The sequence below is a fragment of the Rousettus aegyptiacus genome, unplaced genomic scaffold (assembly GCF_014176215.1).
Source record: "Rousettus aegyptiacus isolate mRouAeg1 unplaced genomic scaffold, mRouAeg1.p scaffold_m13_p_5, whole genome shotgun sequence".
Lineage (NCBI taxonomy): Eukaryota > Metazoa > Chordata > Mammalia > Chiroptera > Pteropodidae > Rousettus > Rousettus aegyptiacus.
The window spans coordinates 43,645,345-43,666,296 of record NW_023416308.1 but is presented as its reverse complement, the minus strand read 5'-3'; the positions used below and the strand labels follow the sequence as shown (position 1 = coordinate 43,666,296).

Genomic DNA, 20,952 nt, shown 5'->3' with positions numbered 1-20,952 from the left:
TGGCACCTAATGACAGGTTGTCCTGCTATTATTAGTAGAGATAAGCTTGACCAGTGAATTAAGATATCACAGCTTACTACATCTGTAGTAAAGTTCCCAATCAACTTATTTCCTAATGTTTTCATTCATTTATAATCTCCGCCTTAATGATTTCTTTAATTAATAGTTTGAAAATGGTGATTTTATAACTCTATTACTCATTTTACATTAATTAACTGTAGTTACTCTGCATGGATGAACTTTTTCTCATCTGTTAAGGTTGTTTCCATGAAATATGGTTTAGCAGGAAAAAAAGGATAAATGTTCATATTTCCCTTTAATTGCCAATTTCTGGAGTAAGAATTTAGTACCCCAGTGTTCTCCATTAATAATTCATGAAAGGTCTTGTTTTTGTTTCTGTTTTGCATGTCTTTTTTTAGTATGAGTATCATCAGCTCATGGATTTTATATGTTCTGCATATTTCAATAAATTGCAGTCATTATTCTTTTTGATGCTGAAATTGTTCCATGTATGGCCAATGAGGGGAGCTTTTGTGTTAGCTTTTTATGTCCTGTGACATGACTCTTTGTTTTGGTAACTTGCTTTCTGGCATACCAAGATGACCAGGCTCATTATATATCTTTCCTGCCCCAGTCCTATTATTAGCCTTTTCTCTAAGGGTCCCTTTTTCATTTTAGTGAGGAAGAGTTCTTAGAGACCAAAGCATGGATGCTATGAGTGATTATTTCTAATGGGTTATTATTACTTCCAGACCTTTTCAGTGGATAGAGCTAGGAAATATGTATATTTTAAAATAAAATCATAAATTTGTATAGGTATTTCCAGTTCAATTTAAAACATGATTTTACTTCTCTAATTTTTTAATTTGAATCTTTTCCACTAAAAGTTTCATTTCCTAATACCACTAGTATAATCATATATCTTATCCAATGAAATGTGAAAAATAGTTGCAAAATAATACCAATATTAGTTTTAATAAAAAAGATGATTGTGTGAAGCTTGGGATTTTTTTTAGCTCTATTTATCCTTAGAATATATTTCACTATGGACGACGTATAGTCAAAATGCCATGTTTTTAAGTCTCTGAAACACAAGGTAAAAAACATTGCTTATGTCACCAACTTGATTAACACTTAGGTTTATTTGTTTATTTTTCCATTTTTAGGAGTTACTTTCTTCTTTTTGATTTAATTTCTTAATATGTAAATCACATATGTGGTTCCCAAACTAACTGTGTGACAAGGCATATTAGAAGTCTTGTTTCTATCTCTGCCCCTTCTACTCTGAATTCTCCATGCCTTTATCGATAACTTTGTATTGGTTTTTAATTTATATTTCAGTGTTTTTTTATTGTTATTATTGCAAATATTTGTTGTTGCAAGTATATATTTATATATAGCCTTCTTTTTTTGTTACCTAAGAGGTTGTATACTATATAATGCAACTTGCTGTTCTTCTTTAATGATATATCCTGGAGACTAGATCATTATTACATTGCAGAAAGTTCCTCTTATTCCTTTTTATGGCTGCATTGTATTTTCTTGAGAGGATAGATCATAATTTATTTCATTGGTTATCTATTGATACATTTGGTTTGTTTTCCAATCTTTTGCTATTACAAACAGTGCTCCGGTGAATAATCTGTGCAGTCATTTTGTATTTTTGCTGATGTCTTTGAGAATGCTGGGTCAAAAGGTAAATATATATGTAATTTTTCTAGATATTGTCAAATTCCCTCCATGGGGATATACTATTTTGAATTCCTATCAGCAAGGCTGGAGAATATCTGTTTCTACACACCCTCATTAATATTGTTATGTTTTTAAACTTATAAATTTTTGCCATCTTGATTGATGTGAAATGACCTCTCGATGTAGTTTAAATATGTATTTTTATTTCTGTGGTTAAGGGCCATTTTCATTTCTTCTGATGAATTGCCTACTCATATCTTTTCCTAATTTTTCTATTGGGACTTTTTAATTTTTATGAGCTCTTTATGGAATAGATCTGTTAGTTTATTGTCTAGAATATAAGTTGCAAGTGTTTTTTTTTTTTTCTCTGTCATTTATTTTTTAACTTGGCTTCTGTTTTTTTGGGGGGACATGTAAAATGTTTTATTTTGTATATAGTTTGATTTAATCTAGATTTTAAGTTATCAGTCTGGACAAAGAGAAAAGAGAGTCCTTTATTCTGTATATTAGAAATGTCTTCACAGTGTTTGGTTTATTTTTTCACACTCTTAGTGGTATCTTTTGATAAGTAGTTTCTGATTTTAATGTATTAAAATTGATATATCAGTATGTCTCCTTATGCTTAGTGCCTTTGGAATTCAGTTTAAGAAAACATATTCCATCTTGAAGTCATGAAATATATTCTTATATCATCTTCAACAGTCCAAGAACTATTTATTACTATGTTAATCAAACTATGGAATAAAAAGTTGTGCTAGTTTTAAACTGTTTTTTACTTGCCCTTGATGAGACGAGTATAGAAATTGAGAGTAAGCATTCCTAAACTTTTATGGTAATGTGGCATTAACATGGCATGCAGGTATGTGACTAATGGACTCATCTTGTTGATAGTTCTGGTGTGGTCAATCTTATGTGGCGAGTCAGGTATCACAAGCTGTGCACTATTCATACACAGTAGGACCAAGCACGGGATCTTGAAAGTTTAGATATATATATTTTTAAAAATGGCTCTTTACTATAATAGTGTAAGAAGTACTCTTTGAGAAGCTCTGTTATACATGATGGAATATGTGCACACTCTCAGTGCAGATATACCATGCAATGTTCATTATGTTGTCTATTGCTATTAGGGAAACTAACTTTTCTATGTTAAGCTTTTGTTAGGTTACCTACATTTTTTAGAGTTAGGCTCTTGGTTTTTTCCTAAAAGACTGACAAAATAACCAGGTACAGTTACTCCTTTTCTTTCTAACATGTACTGCCAGTACATTGTTGAATAGAAGTAGTGACAGACATTCATGTTTTCTTTCTGATATTAGTAAGAAATGTTTGTTATATTTTATATACTATGTAATGTTTGCTATAGTTTTCTGGTAGATAAATTTACTCATGTAATGCGAATTTTATTTTATTCCAGTTTACTAGCTTTTCCCTCAGCCGCCAGTGAATTTGTGTTTCAATTCTACCAAGTTTTTTGTTTTAAACTAGTTGTTGGCAAACTATGGCTTAGAGGTCCAACATGGTTCATTAGGTTTTTTTTTGGGGGGGGGGGGTGGTTTCCTATGATCTAAGAATGTTTTTTTTTTTTTGCATTTTTAAAAAGATGCAGGGAAATCAAAATAAGAATATTTTTTATATGTGAAAACTACATAAAATTCAAATTTCAGTGTCCACAAACAAATTTTTATTAGAACATAATCATACTTATTCATTTACATGTTGTCTATGGCTGATTTCATGTACAATGGCAGAGTTGAACAGTTTTAACAGAGACAAATGACTTGCAAAGCCTAAAATATTTAATAGCTAGCCCTTTTTAGAAAAAAGTTAGACGACCCCTGTTTCAGACCATCATAACAATCATGTTATTCTCTTTTACCCCAATATGGTATCAGGTGGGATGCTTTCAGCCACAAGTAACAGAAATTATGGTCCAAACTTGCTTAAAGAATAAGAACATTTATTAACACTCATAGATAAGTGCTAGGCATGGTATAATCATTCTTTATGTCTGATTCTTTTGGCTTTGCATCCTATATTAACTGTCTTTGTTCTTAAGTGTTTTCCCTGCCTAGACAGATTCTTTTCAATTAGATTTTTTTTTAGTCTTTAAAATAAGCCCAAATTCTCTAACAATATAAGCTGAGTTATTGGCGGAGATTGGTCCCTAGGGATTTTGTATATGCCGGCTTTAGCAAATGTAGTTGAAGAACAGGTTAATCTGATTTCCAATCACATAATCAGGTGAGTAAACACTATTGGTGCCATATGCAATGGTCATGTCCCAGGCATCAATGACAGCTACATTGAGATCTTTGAAAATATACTTCATGGTAAGATACTGAATATAACCATGGAAGTCTCCAAACCTCTCCATGTCTATGTGCATCTACCTGATGTTTTCTGTCTTAAGGATCACTTTAGTGGCTGGTTTTCTTAGGAATAGTCGTTCAATAGCTTTTCGGAAACTAACGGCCCTGCGAATAAAAATGTCAAAGGGGAAGGGTTGAAAGTGCTGGCTAAGGGTGATGATGATGGCTGTGTCTTTATCACCTGATATCTGGTCAATTATCCAAGGGATATAATTCTCATCTATTACAGAGTAGAGCTGGTAAGTGATAAATGGATAGCTATGTTTTCTTCCCATTGAATCTGTATGCATCTTTCTGCATCCAGAAGCAAAAGTTGCTTAAAAATTCCAATATCATGAAGATCAAAAAATTTTAGTGCTGATAAAAAAAAGTATTATAACTAGAAGGCAATGATTAATATTTTTTTACTTTATTTTTTACTTTCCCTAAGATTTATTATGTTTTCCCAAAACAAAATAGGTATTTCTTTTCTCGATAAACATAGCAAGGCTACCTATTTCACAGTACAATCATACTCATTTTCACTATATAAACTCAAATATACATGGACACAGAAATGGCAAGTTCTTGGAAAAGCTAATGAATAGAGTTAGCACTATTGTGATCAAAACTGGATCTTTTAGGCATTTGGCTAAACTGTAATTACACAATTAAAACAGTGGAAAGAAAAAAATGATAACTTTTCATGTTATCAAATGTTGTATTTATTTGGCAGTATTCATTACGTGTGATTTCAAACTTTAAAAAACATGGAATGCTTCATGAATTTGCGTGTTATCCTTGCACAGGGGGCATGCTTATCTTCTCTGTATCATTCCAGTTTTAGTATGTGTGTTGTTGAAGTGAGCACTGATTAATATTGTTTAAGTGAATATCCTGTCATTTAAAATACTCACCCACCTGGATTGTTTCTTATTGGAGCATTTCTACTCTCTAGGGTAGAGTACCTACCTATTCATATGTGTGAAATGTCAATCAAAAAGTAAAGTTTTCATTGGAATTTAAAAAGAGCAATATTTCTTATGAAAGAATAAAATATATTTTAAGTTAAAAAGCTCAAATTTAGAAAGCTAAATGAAGTTGAAAACAAAATAGCCAAAATGAGAGAATAGAGCCTCATTAAAATTACTTTAAAATCAGTCTGGATTTTTAAAAGAATACATATAAAATAATTACATACTTTTTACAATTTTGGATAAGTAGTAGATCCACTGATGCAGTGTAAAGTCTCCCAGTAGGTAAATGAGCTTTCCTTTCAAACAGCCACTTTTCTTAATTGTATTTAACTGAATCTGGTTACAAAACATTGTAATCCACCTTCCTTCCAAAGTATAACCACCAGGGACAGGAATCTTCATTCCAACGTGGTATTTCTCTCTCTTCTTTTCACTCGCTGCTAACAGATACTTGTGGTAAGTGATTTTATTGGCATAAATTAAACATCTAGCCTTCTTTCTTCATTCTTTCCTTTCTTGATCTCTTTCCCTCTTCCTTTAACTCCTATTTCCTGATCCCTTTTCTTCCTGGTACTATTCTTTGTTCACCAGTTTTGTTATAGGCATTTCTACTTTTTTTTTTTTTTGAGAGATTTTGATTCATCTGGACTCCTCTTTGTTCATTTTCTCGCAGATCTGGTCATTGGCTTAGTCTTGAAGTTCTCTCATTTCTTTGTCATTCTTTTTGATTCTGTGGTGACTCAGGCCTTTGTGAATATTAGTGGTCCGCTATTTGCTGTCTTTGTATCAAATCATTAACCTCTGTTCCATTAATGAAGCAATAATCTTATTTTTCTATGGAATTTTTTCATAGGAATATTTTAAATAAAAAAAGATTAAAATATAATATGTCACATTTTTAAAACTTCAAACAGTAGAAAATATCTAGCTTGAATTAAAATTTAAATAGAATTTTGCTAAAAGTGACACAAAACAGACAATACAAACCAATATTCTGAAATTTCCCAATAAGTCCCATTAGAATTACAGGCTCTGTTGGCACGTGGTTTGCCTTCCAAGTACTTTCAGGTAGCAATGCACCAAACGTTTTGCTATGGCATCAGATTTCTTACCTGTCATATTTCCTTGTCACTTACTATGCCACTCCCTACCACTGCGCCAGTGCCTCGTGTTTTAGGGTTTGTTGTATCAGCACTTCTGTACTGATGTTACATCCTGTATTAGACAGGAAGCAAGTAATAATAACCTAAAATATAAATGTATCCCTCACACAACAGCCCTAGAGTGAGCAGGCCACGGCTAATACGGTGTTGGATGTTGTCAGGGACTCCAGCTCCTTTTATTGAATTGTTCTGCCATTCTTTTTTTTTTTTTTTTCCTTGGAGGGGAGGGATTATAATTTTAACTTTATTATTATTATTTTTTTTGCAGCTGTATTGTGGTATGATTGATATGCAAAAACTGCACATATTTAATACATACAGCCTCATGAGTTTGAACATATGTATACACAGGATACCATCACTATAATCAAGGTGTCATTCTCCACCCCCCCTTTTAATTTATCCCCCTACTTCCACCCCTGACCCATGAATGTTGCCATTTTCCCTTAAGAAATGGATCTCTGAAGGCAGGGCATCCCCTCCCACATGCTTGCAGTGTGCCCCTGGGGTCTGGCTCACCCAGGGGGCCTGGCACACCCAGGTATGGTCTGTGGCTCCACCTGGGATAAAAATTCAGGACCTTCTGCATGCAAAGCAGACGTACTAACCACTACACTATGGAGCCACCCCGGTGCTGTTCTTAATACGACTTCAATCTCATGTTCTAACATGGCTCTTTCATCTTTCACAATTATATCTACAGTTCAGCGAGTAGGAAGGAGAGAAACACGAGGAGAGAAATGGAAGGGGAGAGCAAGTTGTTTTACTATTAAGGGTGTGACCTAAGAGTTTTCTATATTACTTCCACTCAAAATCCTGGCAAAAATCTAGTCATGGCCACAGGTAGCTAGCTACAAGAGAGGCTGTTGTCTTTAGCTTGGTGACTGTGGTCCCAGCTAAAATTATGGTGTTCTGTTACTAAAATGGAGGAATGGATAGCGGGAGACCACCTACACTCTCTGCTTCGCTTTCCATAGGCCTTTTAGTCTCTGGTTGCCTATGTCTATAGAATAGTCATCAACATGGTTGTACTGTGTTTGTAACTTGTGGACAAAGCTGCAAGGTAGTGCTGGTGGCTGAATTGGAATATTCTGGAATAGCTGTTACCTGGAATAGCTAAGTCCTATTAATTTGGCTTATTAAAAAAGAGAGTTTTCATAATCTTGTGATTATTTTGGAATTTCACTGTGACATGGTTGTGTTTCTATGGAAGCATGATAGCATTTGCACCATGGATGGCTGAATACCATAATCCTAGAAACTTTAAATCCATGCTTATTAAGTATTCCAATCCTAATAATATACAGGCATACTTCAGTGAGAAAATAGCCTTTGAGTTTATTATTGTAAACCATATTTTGTATAATATTTATGTGTCAGAGTATTCATTTTGCCAAGTGTCAAACTAAGTGCTCTATAAGATTATTACAAAAACATAACAAATTCTTCGATGATTAGTCATGGATTTTCATTTTACTTAATTTTAGAATAGGCTTGAATATTTTTAACAGTACGTTGTTAATAAGATTAAGATTCCATTATATTTATTGATTACTTTAGAGATTGTGGTAGGCAGACTAATGGCTTCCCAAAAATACCCACTCCTAATCTCTGGGAACTGTGAATATGTTATCTTCAGTGGCAAAAGAAACTTTCCAGATGTGATTAAGGATATGGATATTGAAATGGGAGATTATCCTGGATTATCTAAGTGGGACCAATTTAAATCTCATTAGTCCTTAAAAATAGAAGAGGGCAGCAGAAGAGTAGGTCAGAAAGGTGTGACTCAAAAAACTCCATCCACTGATGCAGATTTGCAGATGGAGGATGGGGGGTAGCCTCTAGAAGTCAAAAAAGGCAAGGAAAAGGATCCTCCCTAAGAGCCTCCAGGAAGGAATACAGCTCTGCTACACCTTGAGTTTAGCTCAGTGAGACAGATGTTTGACTACTGAACTAAAGAACTACAAGATATTGCATTTTTGTTTTATGTCAGTTGAGTGACATCTTTTTAATATCAGGTCATCACTTCCAGAAACAACAGTGTTTTTCTTCTATTTATATAATTTGTATTTTATATCCCTTAATAATATTTCAAGTTGTTTTTATATAGATCGTGCATATTTTGTTTAATTGTGAATTAACTTTAAATCCACAAAGTGGATTGTGTCACTCTCTTTTTTGATTGGTTTTTGTGGCTTTAGAGACTTTACTGAATAAACTCTAAAATCCTCAGCATGGTACTTGAGAACCTCCATGCTTTAGTTTCTTTCTCTTTCTAATCTCATCCTTTGCTACATTCTACCAAATGCTCTCACTCCATTGGCTAATTTTGCTCATGACCAGAGTTATCAGATAAAGAATACAGGATACCTAATTAAATTTTAATTGTTTCTAACAAGGAATAATTCTTTAGTTTAAGCACTTCCCATGCAATGTTTTCCCTTTATCTCATGTAATATGCATTAAGCAATGAGAAATTTCTCAAATTTAACTGATACCCTGTATTATTTGCTAAACCTGGCAACCCTACTCACAATCTTTGATTTTTCACTTTCACCTCATTCTCTGTCTACAGATATTTTCAGGGCTGTCAAATATCAAATTTAACATAAGCCTTTTTTGCCTTTTTACTTTCTTTATAGAATTGATAAGTTGAATGTCTTTCAGATTGCAACCTTGCTTCATTTGCCCATAATGCCTCATTTTTATTACAACCTCAATAAATAGTTGCTGAATAAATGAATAAATATTAGGCAATAAATCATTAGTTGAAGTAAATCACAAAATTGTTGGTAAACTCAGGCTTTATAGAAAGTTATTTTAAAGTTAAGTATAAACATTATTCTTTCATAAGTAACATGGCTTTGTGTTTACCACTTATACATTTTTAATAAAATAGAAATCCCATGTATAATTGCTATGTGCATGAACTAAAGTCAGGAATTATGCCAACAGAGAATAACCCAGCCAAAATGTTTCTACTCTAGAGTTGTGGGTATCCATTAAAGACAGTTGCACAATACTCTCAACAGAATTACAGACTCCAGGTGATGCACTCCCAGGCCTAAATATGAATGTAGGATACTAATAATCCCCCCCTTTGGATAAATTGGGATAACATCTGCTATAAAAAGAGTTTGAAGTAATTTCCTTGAATTGATTTCTCTCTTTAAAATCCAAGGTGATTATACCATAAACACCTGCTAGGAAATGTGCTCCTGGAAAACTATGATTAATTACAAGTGTTGATACTGATAAACTTTCCTCTGCATAAGAATGCCTCTTAGAAGACTCATCCCAACTACTACCTACCACAGGACAGAGCAGACTTACTGCTACATTGGGAGACATGAGTGTGTTTAAGATGTTTTATCATTTCAACTCCAATATTGGACCTTCAAAAAATAAGACAACAAATTAGCCTGCTTGTCTCTACACACAATGCAGGTAATAGAAGTCACCTGCTTGTCAATGAAGGCTAATTTAAAATTTTCTACAACTGAAAACTATTGTAAATTTTATGTGTAGTATTGGGCATTATATATGAATTAGGATTTTGGAAAACTGTACCTTTCTGAGAGCACCTGAAGTCCAGGGCAGCTATGCTCGTCTGCCACATGCAATCTGTGTGCCCTGGAAATTTAGATTCAAAGTATTATCTAATCTGCCAGTTCCATCTTGCCACTCTGCATTATTTATTCAAGTCAGTAAGTTGTATTATCTGCTCTGGATGTCTCTTCAGGTCAATTGGAGAAGATATCAGCACTTTTTCATCCTTACGAGGATTTAGGCATAAAGATGATTAGTAGGTAGGAGGAGATTTGGTGAGCTGCACCATTAGAGATCAAAGGGAAAGAACAGAAGGCAGCTGTACTTTTACTTTTTGTAGAAGGGAGCCAAGGACTATAGATCAGGAGCCAACACATAGAAACTATGTAAGATCTGGCATGTGTGTTATTCTTCTATGCTTGCTATCTAGACTTTACTTTCTCATCATATTTTTTGAAAGCTTAAGGAAAAAAAAACTGGAGCTCACAGTACTTGACTTTGAATACTGCTTAGAAGGGTTGCTGAGGACCCGGCATTCCAAGCTTACTAAGCTGAGAGAAAAAGAATCTGCAGGAAAAAAAAAAAAAAAAAAGGGATCATAGCACAATGGAAAGGGAAAAGAAAATGAATTGAGTCCCTGAGACATACAGAAAGTTAGCTAAGAAGTAAAAGAGTCTGGAACTAATAGGTTTTCTCAGCACTTGGACCACATGTTCTGAAAAGACCCTGAAGGGGTAAAGGTCTATTTGTGAGCAAGGAGCGAAAGGCATAACATTGGTGCAGGCATGACATGATTGATAGGAGAAACATGCTTACACCTCAGTTATTAGAGGCCTGTTCAACCAGAGGTCACTATGTCACAACTTAGGGAGTATGAAGGACTCATCCAGTCTTAGCAGTACCTACTGAGGAATACCTGATCTTGAGATAAACTGGAAATGATCAGTAGAAGTTGGCTTTTGGAAAGAGTACTCAGGCTACAGCGTGTACAATGGATTAGAGAGGGTAGGATTGGAGGGAGGGAAGCTATGACAAAATGTTAATGAGATGATGATCTGAACTCAGCAGCACTAGGCATAGAGAGGAATCGATGAATGCAAAAGATTTAAGAGGAAGAATCTACAGAATATGGTATGGGGGATGAAAGAGCATAGGTGTTATTATACATTTATCAAGGAATCCTTTTTTGGTATGCCATCTATTAATATAATAGCAGAATACTTTTCCAAATACTTTTATAAAACCTAGGTCTATAATAAAAGACATGACTGAATCTAAGAATACTACTCATGGAGAAGTACAGGCATATCACACGGAGTTCCACTTTGGGCAGCCCTTTTTGTTGAACATTTGAGTGGCAATGCAAACCTTGGCAGTGGGAGCCTATGAAGACACCACACATCTGACTCTACTTTGAGTAGGACAAGGTCTAAGAGGGTCATGCTCAATACTTATTCGTACTGTAGCTCTGCCTATGGGCACTTCTCAGGTTGTCTAAAAGTATAACTTTACCTGTGAAAAAGCCTTTTTTCTTTGATAGTAAGATAAGAAATTTCTTGATTCCTGGTGGTCATGTGAGTGAGGGCCTCACAGGGCGTGTGTTGAGGTCTCACACAGTAGATGGCTTCTTGGTCTCGACTAACCAGGTACTTGCACAGTTCAGCACTTAAATTTAAGGTCAGGCCACATTGGTGAAGACATGGGGGGTGCCATTAAAAATTTGCCTTTGAAAACAAATCCTGTTATAGCCTTGGTTCCTTGCTCTCCACAGAACTGACCCCCTCCTCACTGGGGTGGATAAGCAAGAGAGGCAGAGTGACCTGGCCCTCCCAGAACAAAGTAAAGCTGACAAGGTAGGTGCCGTTGTTGAAGTCTGTTACCTTTCCTGCAGCACCTGCCTTCAGGTCAGGGGAGGACATCCTGGCCCTCAGGAAATCCCCCCCATATTCCTTCCTACATCCCAAGTGGTCCCTCACCAGCAGCAGGATGTCTAGCCGACGCCCCCTGCAGTATGTGTCTTGAGGGTTGAGGATGGTGGCTCTGCTGTGTGCGGCACTGGTGGTGGTGTTTGCATCGGTGAAGGGTTTGGGTAGGATCAGCTGATTTAGTTTTTTCATGGTTTCCTTTATTCTCAGCTCAGTTTCTGTTGGCGACTCTAATAGACTCAGTGGTGTTTTAGGGTCTGAGGACTTTGTGGAGGTATTCCAATGATGGAGGGAGATGGGTATATTTAAATCAGACCAAAACTGAAATGACAAGGAATGCAACAAACTATGAAATACATCTGTCCAATTCATTTTTACTTATGAATTTGAATATTTATCTTTTAACCTTGATATTTTAGAGAATGCCTCAACAGTTATAGATAAATATCTTGAATCCAAAATACATAGCTCAGAAAATACTCATAAATTGAATCTGGTACATTTACTCTTCCTTTTATTAAATATCTTATATTCAGTCATCATCACTAAATTCTCTACTTCTATATCTTTTACCTATATCTAATAGTCTTTTATTCCCTACTGCATTGTAGTTCAAGCCATCATCATTTATCTTCTGGATTATAGTAGTCATCCCAAGGGTGACAACTGCCTTCAGTCTTGCTTTCTCTCCAATTAATTTTCTCTGCTGTAGCTGAATCAGTCCATCTTAAGCAAAACTATTCTTGGCTCCTCCCAGCTTAGACTCCTTCAGTTGCTTCTCATTACTATTAGGATAATGCCCAATCTTAACATGGCTTTATGTCATGGCTTCTTTTTAACTTATCCCAGTCCCTTTTCTTGCACGCTATGTTTTAATAAGAGCAACTTTATTATTTTTTTTTTTTAATTTTCATGAGCTGACCTTACTTTCTTTAAGCTCTTGCTCTTTACTTTTTCATCTTCCTGGATTGCTTGCCATCCCCACATTTATCCCCAAGCCACCTAAACATCTATTAATTTCTAACCTAAAAAAACATTAGAACCTTAAAGTCCTTTCTTATCCTTTTAGCACTAGAATATGTTTTATAGGTACTTATATTCAATGATTTTCATACCTTGTTGATAGAAACACCTGCAAATTTTTCTAAAAATATGGATTCTCAAGCTGTTGTCAGGTAAACTGCATCATAATCACCAAATGCCTTACCAGGACTGTATGTTTTTCAAAAGCCTCAGAGGCAATCTTATGATCAGGTAAGTTTGAGAATAAGAGTTATAGATTCGTGTTTGTCAACCCTCTCACACTTTAGAACACACGTAAAGTTTTTAAACAAAAAATGGCTTTATTGTACACCAGCATCAACCAATAAAACCCTCACAGTTCGTACAAAGCCATAGAGTAAACCAAAAGGGGCAAGGAAATGAGCTATTTAAAGAGTAACGGAACCCATGTTGAATCTGAAAAACACTTATAAGACTGACAAACTTTGGGCAAAGTCAACGAAGAGATAAAGAGGTGCGAATAAGTAAAATTCCAAATAAGAATCGTTCAATATATGTTTAGAAAATTTAAAAACACAAAATGGAATAGAAAAATAGGATAGAAAATAACCATTCAATACATGTAAATAACAATATTAGTCATAATAATAATAATGTAATAATTATGATAAGCCTGTTACCATTTTTTCCACTTCCAGAGGTCACAAGCTGAGATTGTTTTATTGGGGGTGGAGGTGGGACGTGTACAAATATCTCTAGCTTATATAATAAGGAAAAAATGTAAAATTAATTTTATGAGATAGAAATATGTTTTATACTAAAATATGATAAGAACAATACTAGAACAATATAAGCCTATTTTGCTCATGAACATGGCCTTAAAATTCTATGTTGATATAGCTATATTTATATTAGTGTGTGTTTATTAGTCATGGTTGGTTATGTATTAATTTAGAATTGAAAAGATGTCCCCAGAGAGAAAAATCTTTAAGTATAATTTATATCTTAGTTGTTTAAAGACAAAAATTTCATGTTGCTTTATTGTTATCAAATTTATCTGATTAGGAATGCAGTTGTCAGAAAAGCATTTGATATATTTCAATGTTTATTTAGTATTCAAATTCAATACTAAAACCTTAAACATTTTTCTTTAAATGTCAAGAAGAAGACAAAGATGATAGCCACTTTAGAAGTCCTGAACAATAAAATAAAACAAACAAAAAATCAGAGTTATGAGTATTGTAGAGGCAAATTGTCTTTTTTTTATCTTCTCTTTTTTGTTTTATTTTTTGCTGATGTGATTATCCACAAAGAAAACCAGAGTTAGCAAATTATTGCATGGAGTCAGCTAAGAGCTGGGAACAAAATAAAATTGCAAAAATCAATAGCATTTGTCTATACCAGTAATAATCACCAGAAAACAGAATAGAAGATAAGCTATAACCTTTATAGAGGCATTTTGAAAACTCTTTTAAGGATATTTTAAAAGACCTGAGTGAAAACCTGTAACACTTTGAAAAGTAGGAAGGCTTACAATATTATTATTAATAATATTATAAAGTTGTTAATTCTCAAATAATTTTAAAATTCTATGTATTTCTAATTCTAAAGAAAATATTCATTGCTTTAGGAGGGGGGGCCTGATTAACTGATTCTAAAATTTGGTGGAACATAATAGTCTGTGAATAGCTGGGAAGTATTAAAAAAAAATACTAAGCCTAGCATGAATTATAGTAATAAAACAATATTGTACAATTACATTATCAAATAAACTGATCAAATAAAATAGTCTAGAAACAGACCTTACATATGGCAGTTTATTATATGTTAGTGGAAATATCACAAATCAGAAAATTATATTTGGTAAATTGTATTGGTAAAATTGCAACAAAATGAAAAAAGTTTTCTATCTCACACTCCATAGAAAAAGTCCAAATGAATTAAGAACGTAAGTATGAGTATTATAACTGAAAAATGCATTATAAAGAAATTTAGAGTTTCTTTATGATTTCAGATCAGGAATTATTTCTTAAATGTGATCTCAAATGGAGATATTATAAAAAGTGTTTATACAATTACTCAAAATTAAAAGTTTTATTCAATAAAGGAAACTATAAAGTTAACAGATTGATGACAGACTGGGGTAATAGATATGCAACATCTAAAACTGGTAAAGAACTCATGTAAAATGTAAAAGTTACTATTGAAAATAAAAAAGAAAATGTCAGTCAATCCTAAAATTGGACAAAGAATATGCGTTAAAAACATATATAAAAATGTTTATCACATTATTAGGCACATTAGAGAAGAGATAGATGCAGCTTATTTAGGAGAGTGGATAAGTTAAACTTTGTATATTCATAAAATGGAATACCTGCAGCTCTCAGAGATCATGAGCTAGATTTACATATAGCAACATGATTAGATATCAAAAAATAATTTTGAATGAAAAAAATTAAACCATTCGTGTAAAAATAAATACACTAACACAACACTATATGCCTTTCAAGGTCACATGTATATTTAAATATATGTATTAAATAAGAACTGAATACTTTGAGGAAAAGTAGTATAGAAAAATAGTATGGGTGACTATGGAGAAGAGGGAATGAGAGTGTGGGTGGGGAATGAATGAAAAAAATTATAATGTAAAACAAAGAGTTCTGCTTTATATATGGCCAAGTAGCTTGTGACAGTTGACTCTCCTTCAGATAACAGTGATCAACTCTGAACATAATACCAAAAACAAGTACCTGAAAGCTATGGAGAGTGAACAAAACCAGGCAAATTTTGGAAGTGAGATTAAACTTGGAAGAAGGAGCTATCAAGAGGCAAGTTTCTTGTTTTTGAAGTTTTGTCTGAGGGCATTCATAGAGAAGCATTGAGTAGCTAAAATGCATAGAAATCCCATTTCAAAAAGTGGTGTGAACAATTTGGGATCCAAGTCTGCAGCAACCACAGTCTTTGGAAAAAGGGTAAAATCCCAGAACAGAGAGAGCCAAAGAAGGCCATCCTCCCAAATTCTGAGTATGAACTCTGCTCAAATCTCAATTGACACCTGAAGCACACTTATGTGGGTAATTTGGAGTTTGAGTTGAACCAAGTTACATGCCTGCCACAAAAATATCAACACAATTCTGAGAAATAAAACAATCCACAGTGTCTGTACATAACAGTCACAATGTCCAGGATACAATTTAAAATTACTCAGCATTGGGGGAACCAGAAAATGTAATCCTTCTCAAAGAAAGACAATTAATAAGAGATAACCTAAATGGTGGAATGATCAGACAAAGACTTTGAAACAGCTACTATAGCTATGCTATAAGTAGCATAATCTTATATGTATGTATGTGTATGCATATGTATATAAAACTATGGTGAGTGATGTTGATAATAGATAGCCTCCCCGATTTGCTGTAAGCCTAAAACTGCTATTAAAATAATAAAGTCTTTAAGAACAAAACAAATCAAACGAATAAACAACTCCATAGCCTTCATTTATACAGACAAAAACCAGAGAAGATAAAATGGAAGAGATGACTTGCTATATAATAGCAAGACAAGACAATGAAATACTTAGGCATAACTTTAACATGAATGTTCCAGACGTATTTGAGGGAAATTCAAAAAATACTATTGAAGGAAACAAAATTTGACTTGAGCAAATGGAAAGGAAACTATACTCTTGGATAGAAAAACTTAACATCATAAAGATGCTTTTTACTTCCAAGGTTAATTTATACACTTATTAATTTATACATAATGAAATCACAAAGAATGATCAATTTTTTTTGGAGCTAGACAAGTCAATCAAAGGGGGGATTAAAAAAAAGCAGAGGAGAGTGTGTGTAGATGGAGTTAGCCCTACTAAATATTAAAACTTACTTTTAAAAATCTCTATAATTAAAATAGGGTATTGGTGCACAAATAAAAAGACAACGGAACAGAAATGAAAATCAGAAATAGATCTCATTATAAAATTTCACATGCTATAGAGGCAACACTCGAAATCAGTAGGGGCATAAGATGGAATTTTAAATAAGGCATTAGGATAACTGGACAGTCATATGGAAAGAGGTAAAATGAGATCAATACCTCATACCGTGCAACAGGATAAATTCCAAGTGGATTGAATATTTAAACTTTAAAAAATGCAACCGCGCAAGTAAAAAAGTAAAATAGATGATTTTATGTGTAACTTTAGAGTGGGAAAACTTTCCTATTACATAACATCCAGAAAACAATAAGGGAGACTTTCCTATTACATAACATCCAGAAAACAATAAGGATTACTTAAAAAAAAATAACTTTTGCATAAACAAATATCATAGACCAAAAGAAGAAAAAAAGACAAAAGGGAAAACTGGATTTACATGGTCAAGTAATAAATGCCCCTGGATTTAGTGACAAGAGAGCCATTAGTGGCCAGAAGGGCCATTCTAGGGGCATTTTGAAGGTGGAATCCTGATTAGAATGGGTTGAAGATGAATGGGGAATGAGGAAGTGGAGATAGTGTCCAAGTCCCTCTGAGAAATTCAGCTCTTGGGAAGGGGAGAGGAAAGAGCAGGGATGGAGTGGGAAAGGAGGGAAAAGATGGATTGGGACTGACCTGAGACAAGTCACATAAGAAACTTCAAGTCGAATCAGAGAAAACTCTTCCTACCTTAGTGGAATTTTGAGAAATTATAAAAATTATCCATGCAGCTACTTAAAAAAACATTAACATAAGCATTTTTCGTAACACATTTGAGGATAATTGATGAATGCCCTAGGAGAGATGATACAGGAGAAGTAGTTGTGTAAGAAGTGAATCTGTACTCATCATTCTATTTTTACCTGTGATTTGCCTCTGAGACATCATTCCTCTTCTGTGAACTACTTTCTTCCTTCTTTTTCATAACCAGCAACTCATACCCCTAACCCTTTCACCTACCTGTTAGCTACTTATCTAAGTTTTAGTGAGAATTATTGCTCCCCTACTCCATCACCCTAAAATGGGAGTCAGATATTCCTCATCTATTCTCACACTTCACTCTATTTTCTCAGTTATAGCACTTACCACAATTACAATGAGAAGCAAAAAACTAATTCATCAATCAGTCTTTTGAGAGAAGACAGATTGGTTGATGGGTATATAACAAAATGCTTATGTTATAAAAAAATAATCCATAAAATGTCATTAAAGAAAGTTGATCATGTTAACTGGGTGGGGAGGTGGGGCTGGTAGCTTTTGTTTTGCTGAGCACCAAGTATGAAATTTGGAAGTAGTAACTCAAAGACTGAATTACTCTGCATAATAAAGAAGATATGACCAACAAGCCTAGGTACTGCATGAAGAAAGGGAAATAGGAGATGGAAAAGATGGTGAAGGGAAGAAGGAATGATGGAGAGAAAGGGAGAGGGAGAGAAAGAAGCTCCTTTCCACATCAGGTTACAGAAATCGGATTACATATGTTTTAAATAGCTTATTTTGGGGTATCAGGTATAAACTCCTCCTCTTTGCCCCTTACTAAATTTTCGATGAAATCTAGATTGTGTGAAACACTTTTATGTGAATGGAGCCTTATGATAGAACCCAAAGAGGCTCTGTTTTTGAATCTGGTTGGTGCAAAGCAAAAGCAGAGACAGCAGATGCAAAACAACAAAGGGTCAGCTCAGATCTGGTTAATATTTGGGGAGTCCAAGATGAAATTATTTTAAACAAGATCCAGTACACAGCCACAACTTATATTAGAATACTACCTCAGGACTGAACTGTGACTTCCCAGTTACTGAAATGTGGTGTGGGGAACCTGTAGGGTTGTTCAGTTCTGGGTCCAGATTGCTGTGGGGACAAAAATGAATGCAGGGGAGAGGACAAGGTGACAATTTTCATCTGTTTCATCCACTTTGTTGCAATAGTTTGTTTACTTTCTGATCACCAAAGACTGTCAATTACTAAAGAATTGGAATAATGTTGATCTCAGCATTGTATGCCCAGTGCCTAGCATAGTGTCAGATAAACACATTAGTTGAATGAATAATTTAAAAACTAAATCTTGATTCTCAGAACAATTTCAACTTCTATCCACTGAAATTCTGTATTATTATTATTATTTGTTTTAGAGTATACAAGCGGCATGTTTAACGGGGCAAAAAGAGGCGACAGGATGCCTCGAGTCGTCCCCTACTACCATCACCACCACTCTAGAGATTAACCCAGGCCTTCTTGCTTTTAAGTGAATTTTGTAGCATGTGAGTTACAATGTATGGTCTGATTATTTTTTCCTTACCAAGAAAGCAGTGAGTATAGATAAGTTTCAGCAATCTTAAAAAAATTATTATTATAATGGCACTTATAAATCATAAACTCTCAACCTCCTGTTTATAGATCTTCAAGCCTATTCTGTTCATTTATATATTTAAAAAATACTGAGTACTTACCAAATAAGTGTCAAGTATCATGGAAAGTACTGGAGATAGAGAATCAACAAAATAAGCATTTATGAAGATTAGAATAGAGTAGTAGAAATACCAATAAACATTCTTCAATGCTCTTGAGTCTTTGCCTGAAATTCTCATCACTTCTTCCTTCACTGCACATTGATAATAACCCCAATCCCCACTATGCTCCCTGGTAAACTCGGAAAATTCCTATTCATTGTTTGAGTTTAAGCTTCACTACCAATTGCTCCTTCCTCAATAGTTTTCTTAATAATTTATCTCTCTGTGGTCCCATAGCCCATTATGCCTACCTTTGTTATTGAAGGGTGTGCTACCTCAAAATATGCCTCTTTGGCATTAAGATTATCTTGGGCTGATTATCTTGAGAAACTGCAGACACAGGAGAAGCCCTGAAAACAGAGTAGAACTTACCCTTTTGTAAGGGAAATTTCCATTAGAAAGGGAACCTGCACCAGGAAGAGAGCTAGCTATTATCCGAGATCACTTTTTCATGTAAAAGACTTATCTGCATGGCAGGACAAACTTTGTTTACTATATATTTCCTTGTGTCAACTTTTTGTGAATTGCCTTCGCCCCAATTTGAAGTTCTAGACTCATCCTTTTCCCTAACTCAGGATTGTATGTAAGCCTCCATTCCCTGGCTGTGTTTTGAGTCTCATATCTTTGTGGGGCTCCTGTATATACATAATTAAAATCACTTTCCCCCTCCTGTTGTCTTTTTGTTATAGAAGGGTCTTAGAAGGGTAGAGGAAAAATTATGTTTCCTCCCATGCAGTTTGGCACCTATTAAGGGACCTGCTGAGACACTGCTTGCTCTGGAGCCTGCAGATGGGATTCAGGAAAATGAGCAGAAGCCAGTGAAGGGTAAGAAGGTAAAAATTCTTACCAAAGTCTACTTTCCCAGGTCTCTGTCCATAGTTCGTAGTTGAAGGCAAAAATGTTGTCCTTTCTTTTCCAAATTCAGATTAGCAGGAGAAAAACATTTGTAAGACCTCGATCTTTGGACTCTGGATAAAATTTGATTTGGGGTACTCATTGTTTATTGATTCTTTCCTGCTCAAGTTATTATTTTTCTGTTTGTCTTATTGTATGTTCTGAGAACTTGGCTTGGCTTTCTGCCTGCCCAGAAATGCAGGTTGTCAGTTTTGCATGTGCATGCAGCTCAACTTTCAGGTTGAGTTCCCCCAAAATGTAGCTGGATAGTAATGTGTGTTGAATGACATTTGTAGCTAATGTCTTATTAAATGTTGCCAACTTTTAAGGGTATTGTCTGTTTTTCTTTTTTTTTGATCGTTTTTGGAAATAGTTCTGGATTTTGGGGGACTGTATTTTTATTCACTCTTTGGGAATGCCTCTTGCATCAATGTTTAAGTCATAAAAGGCTTACTGCGTTTGGTTGAGTCATTTGAGCTATGCTTTTGGTTTAAAAGAAAAAGGGAGGAAAGGAGTTCAATACTACCAAGAGTATTTACTGTTTGTCCTTGATGAAACTTAAAATATTCAAAAAGATTTAATTGTTAGGAGCTCTATGGTCAGAAGCTGGCCAAATTGGAGGCTGATATTCAGAACATGATAGGAACATTTTTTTTTTTTATAAAGGCCTTCTCTCCTAGGATAAAAAAAAAATGTATGTACTCATAGAAAAATACATCCTGAAGATTTTGTCGAGGTATTTATTAAAATGTTCCAAAGACACATAGAAACATAGGAATCTTTTAATTTCCATTCTAGTTGGAAATCTTCTCCTTGATATCAAGAAGCAAATTGAAGAAAATGTCTTTGGATGGTCAGGTCAGCCCCTTGATATAATTCAGCCTAAACCTAATTTTATTTTAGGAATTAAAAG

The 20,952-nt window shown here is 34.4% G+C and overlaps 1 protein-coding gene and 1 non-coding gene across 2 annotated transcripts; both read right to left on the bottom strand.

The window, feature by feature from the left end:
• Window positions 1–3,883: 3,883 nt before the first annotated feature.
• On the bottom strand, window positions 3,884–11,954 carry LOC107505069 (NXPE family member 1-like). The gene is given in 7 exon segments (XM_016134933.2): window positions 3,884–4,333; window positions 4,336–4,421; window positions 5,245–5,457; window positions 9,517–9,578; window positions 11,245–11,422; window positions 11,425–11,504; window positions 11,506–11,954. Coding segments are annotated over 7 exon segments (1,413 nt in total). The 5' UTR covers window positions 11,850–11,954.
• LOC118603264 lies at window positions 4,808–4,914 on the bottom strand. The gene has a single exon (XR_004951146.1). It is a non-coding gene; the product is annotated as a U6 spliceosomal RNA (small nuclear RNA).
• Window positions 11,955–20,952: the final 8,998 nt, after the last annotated feature.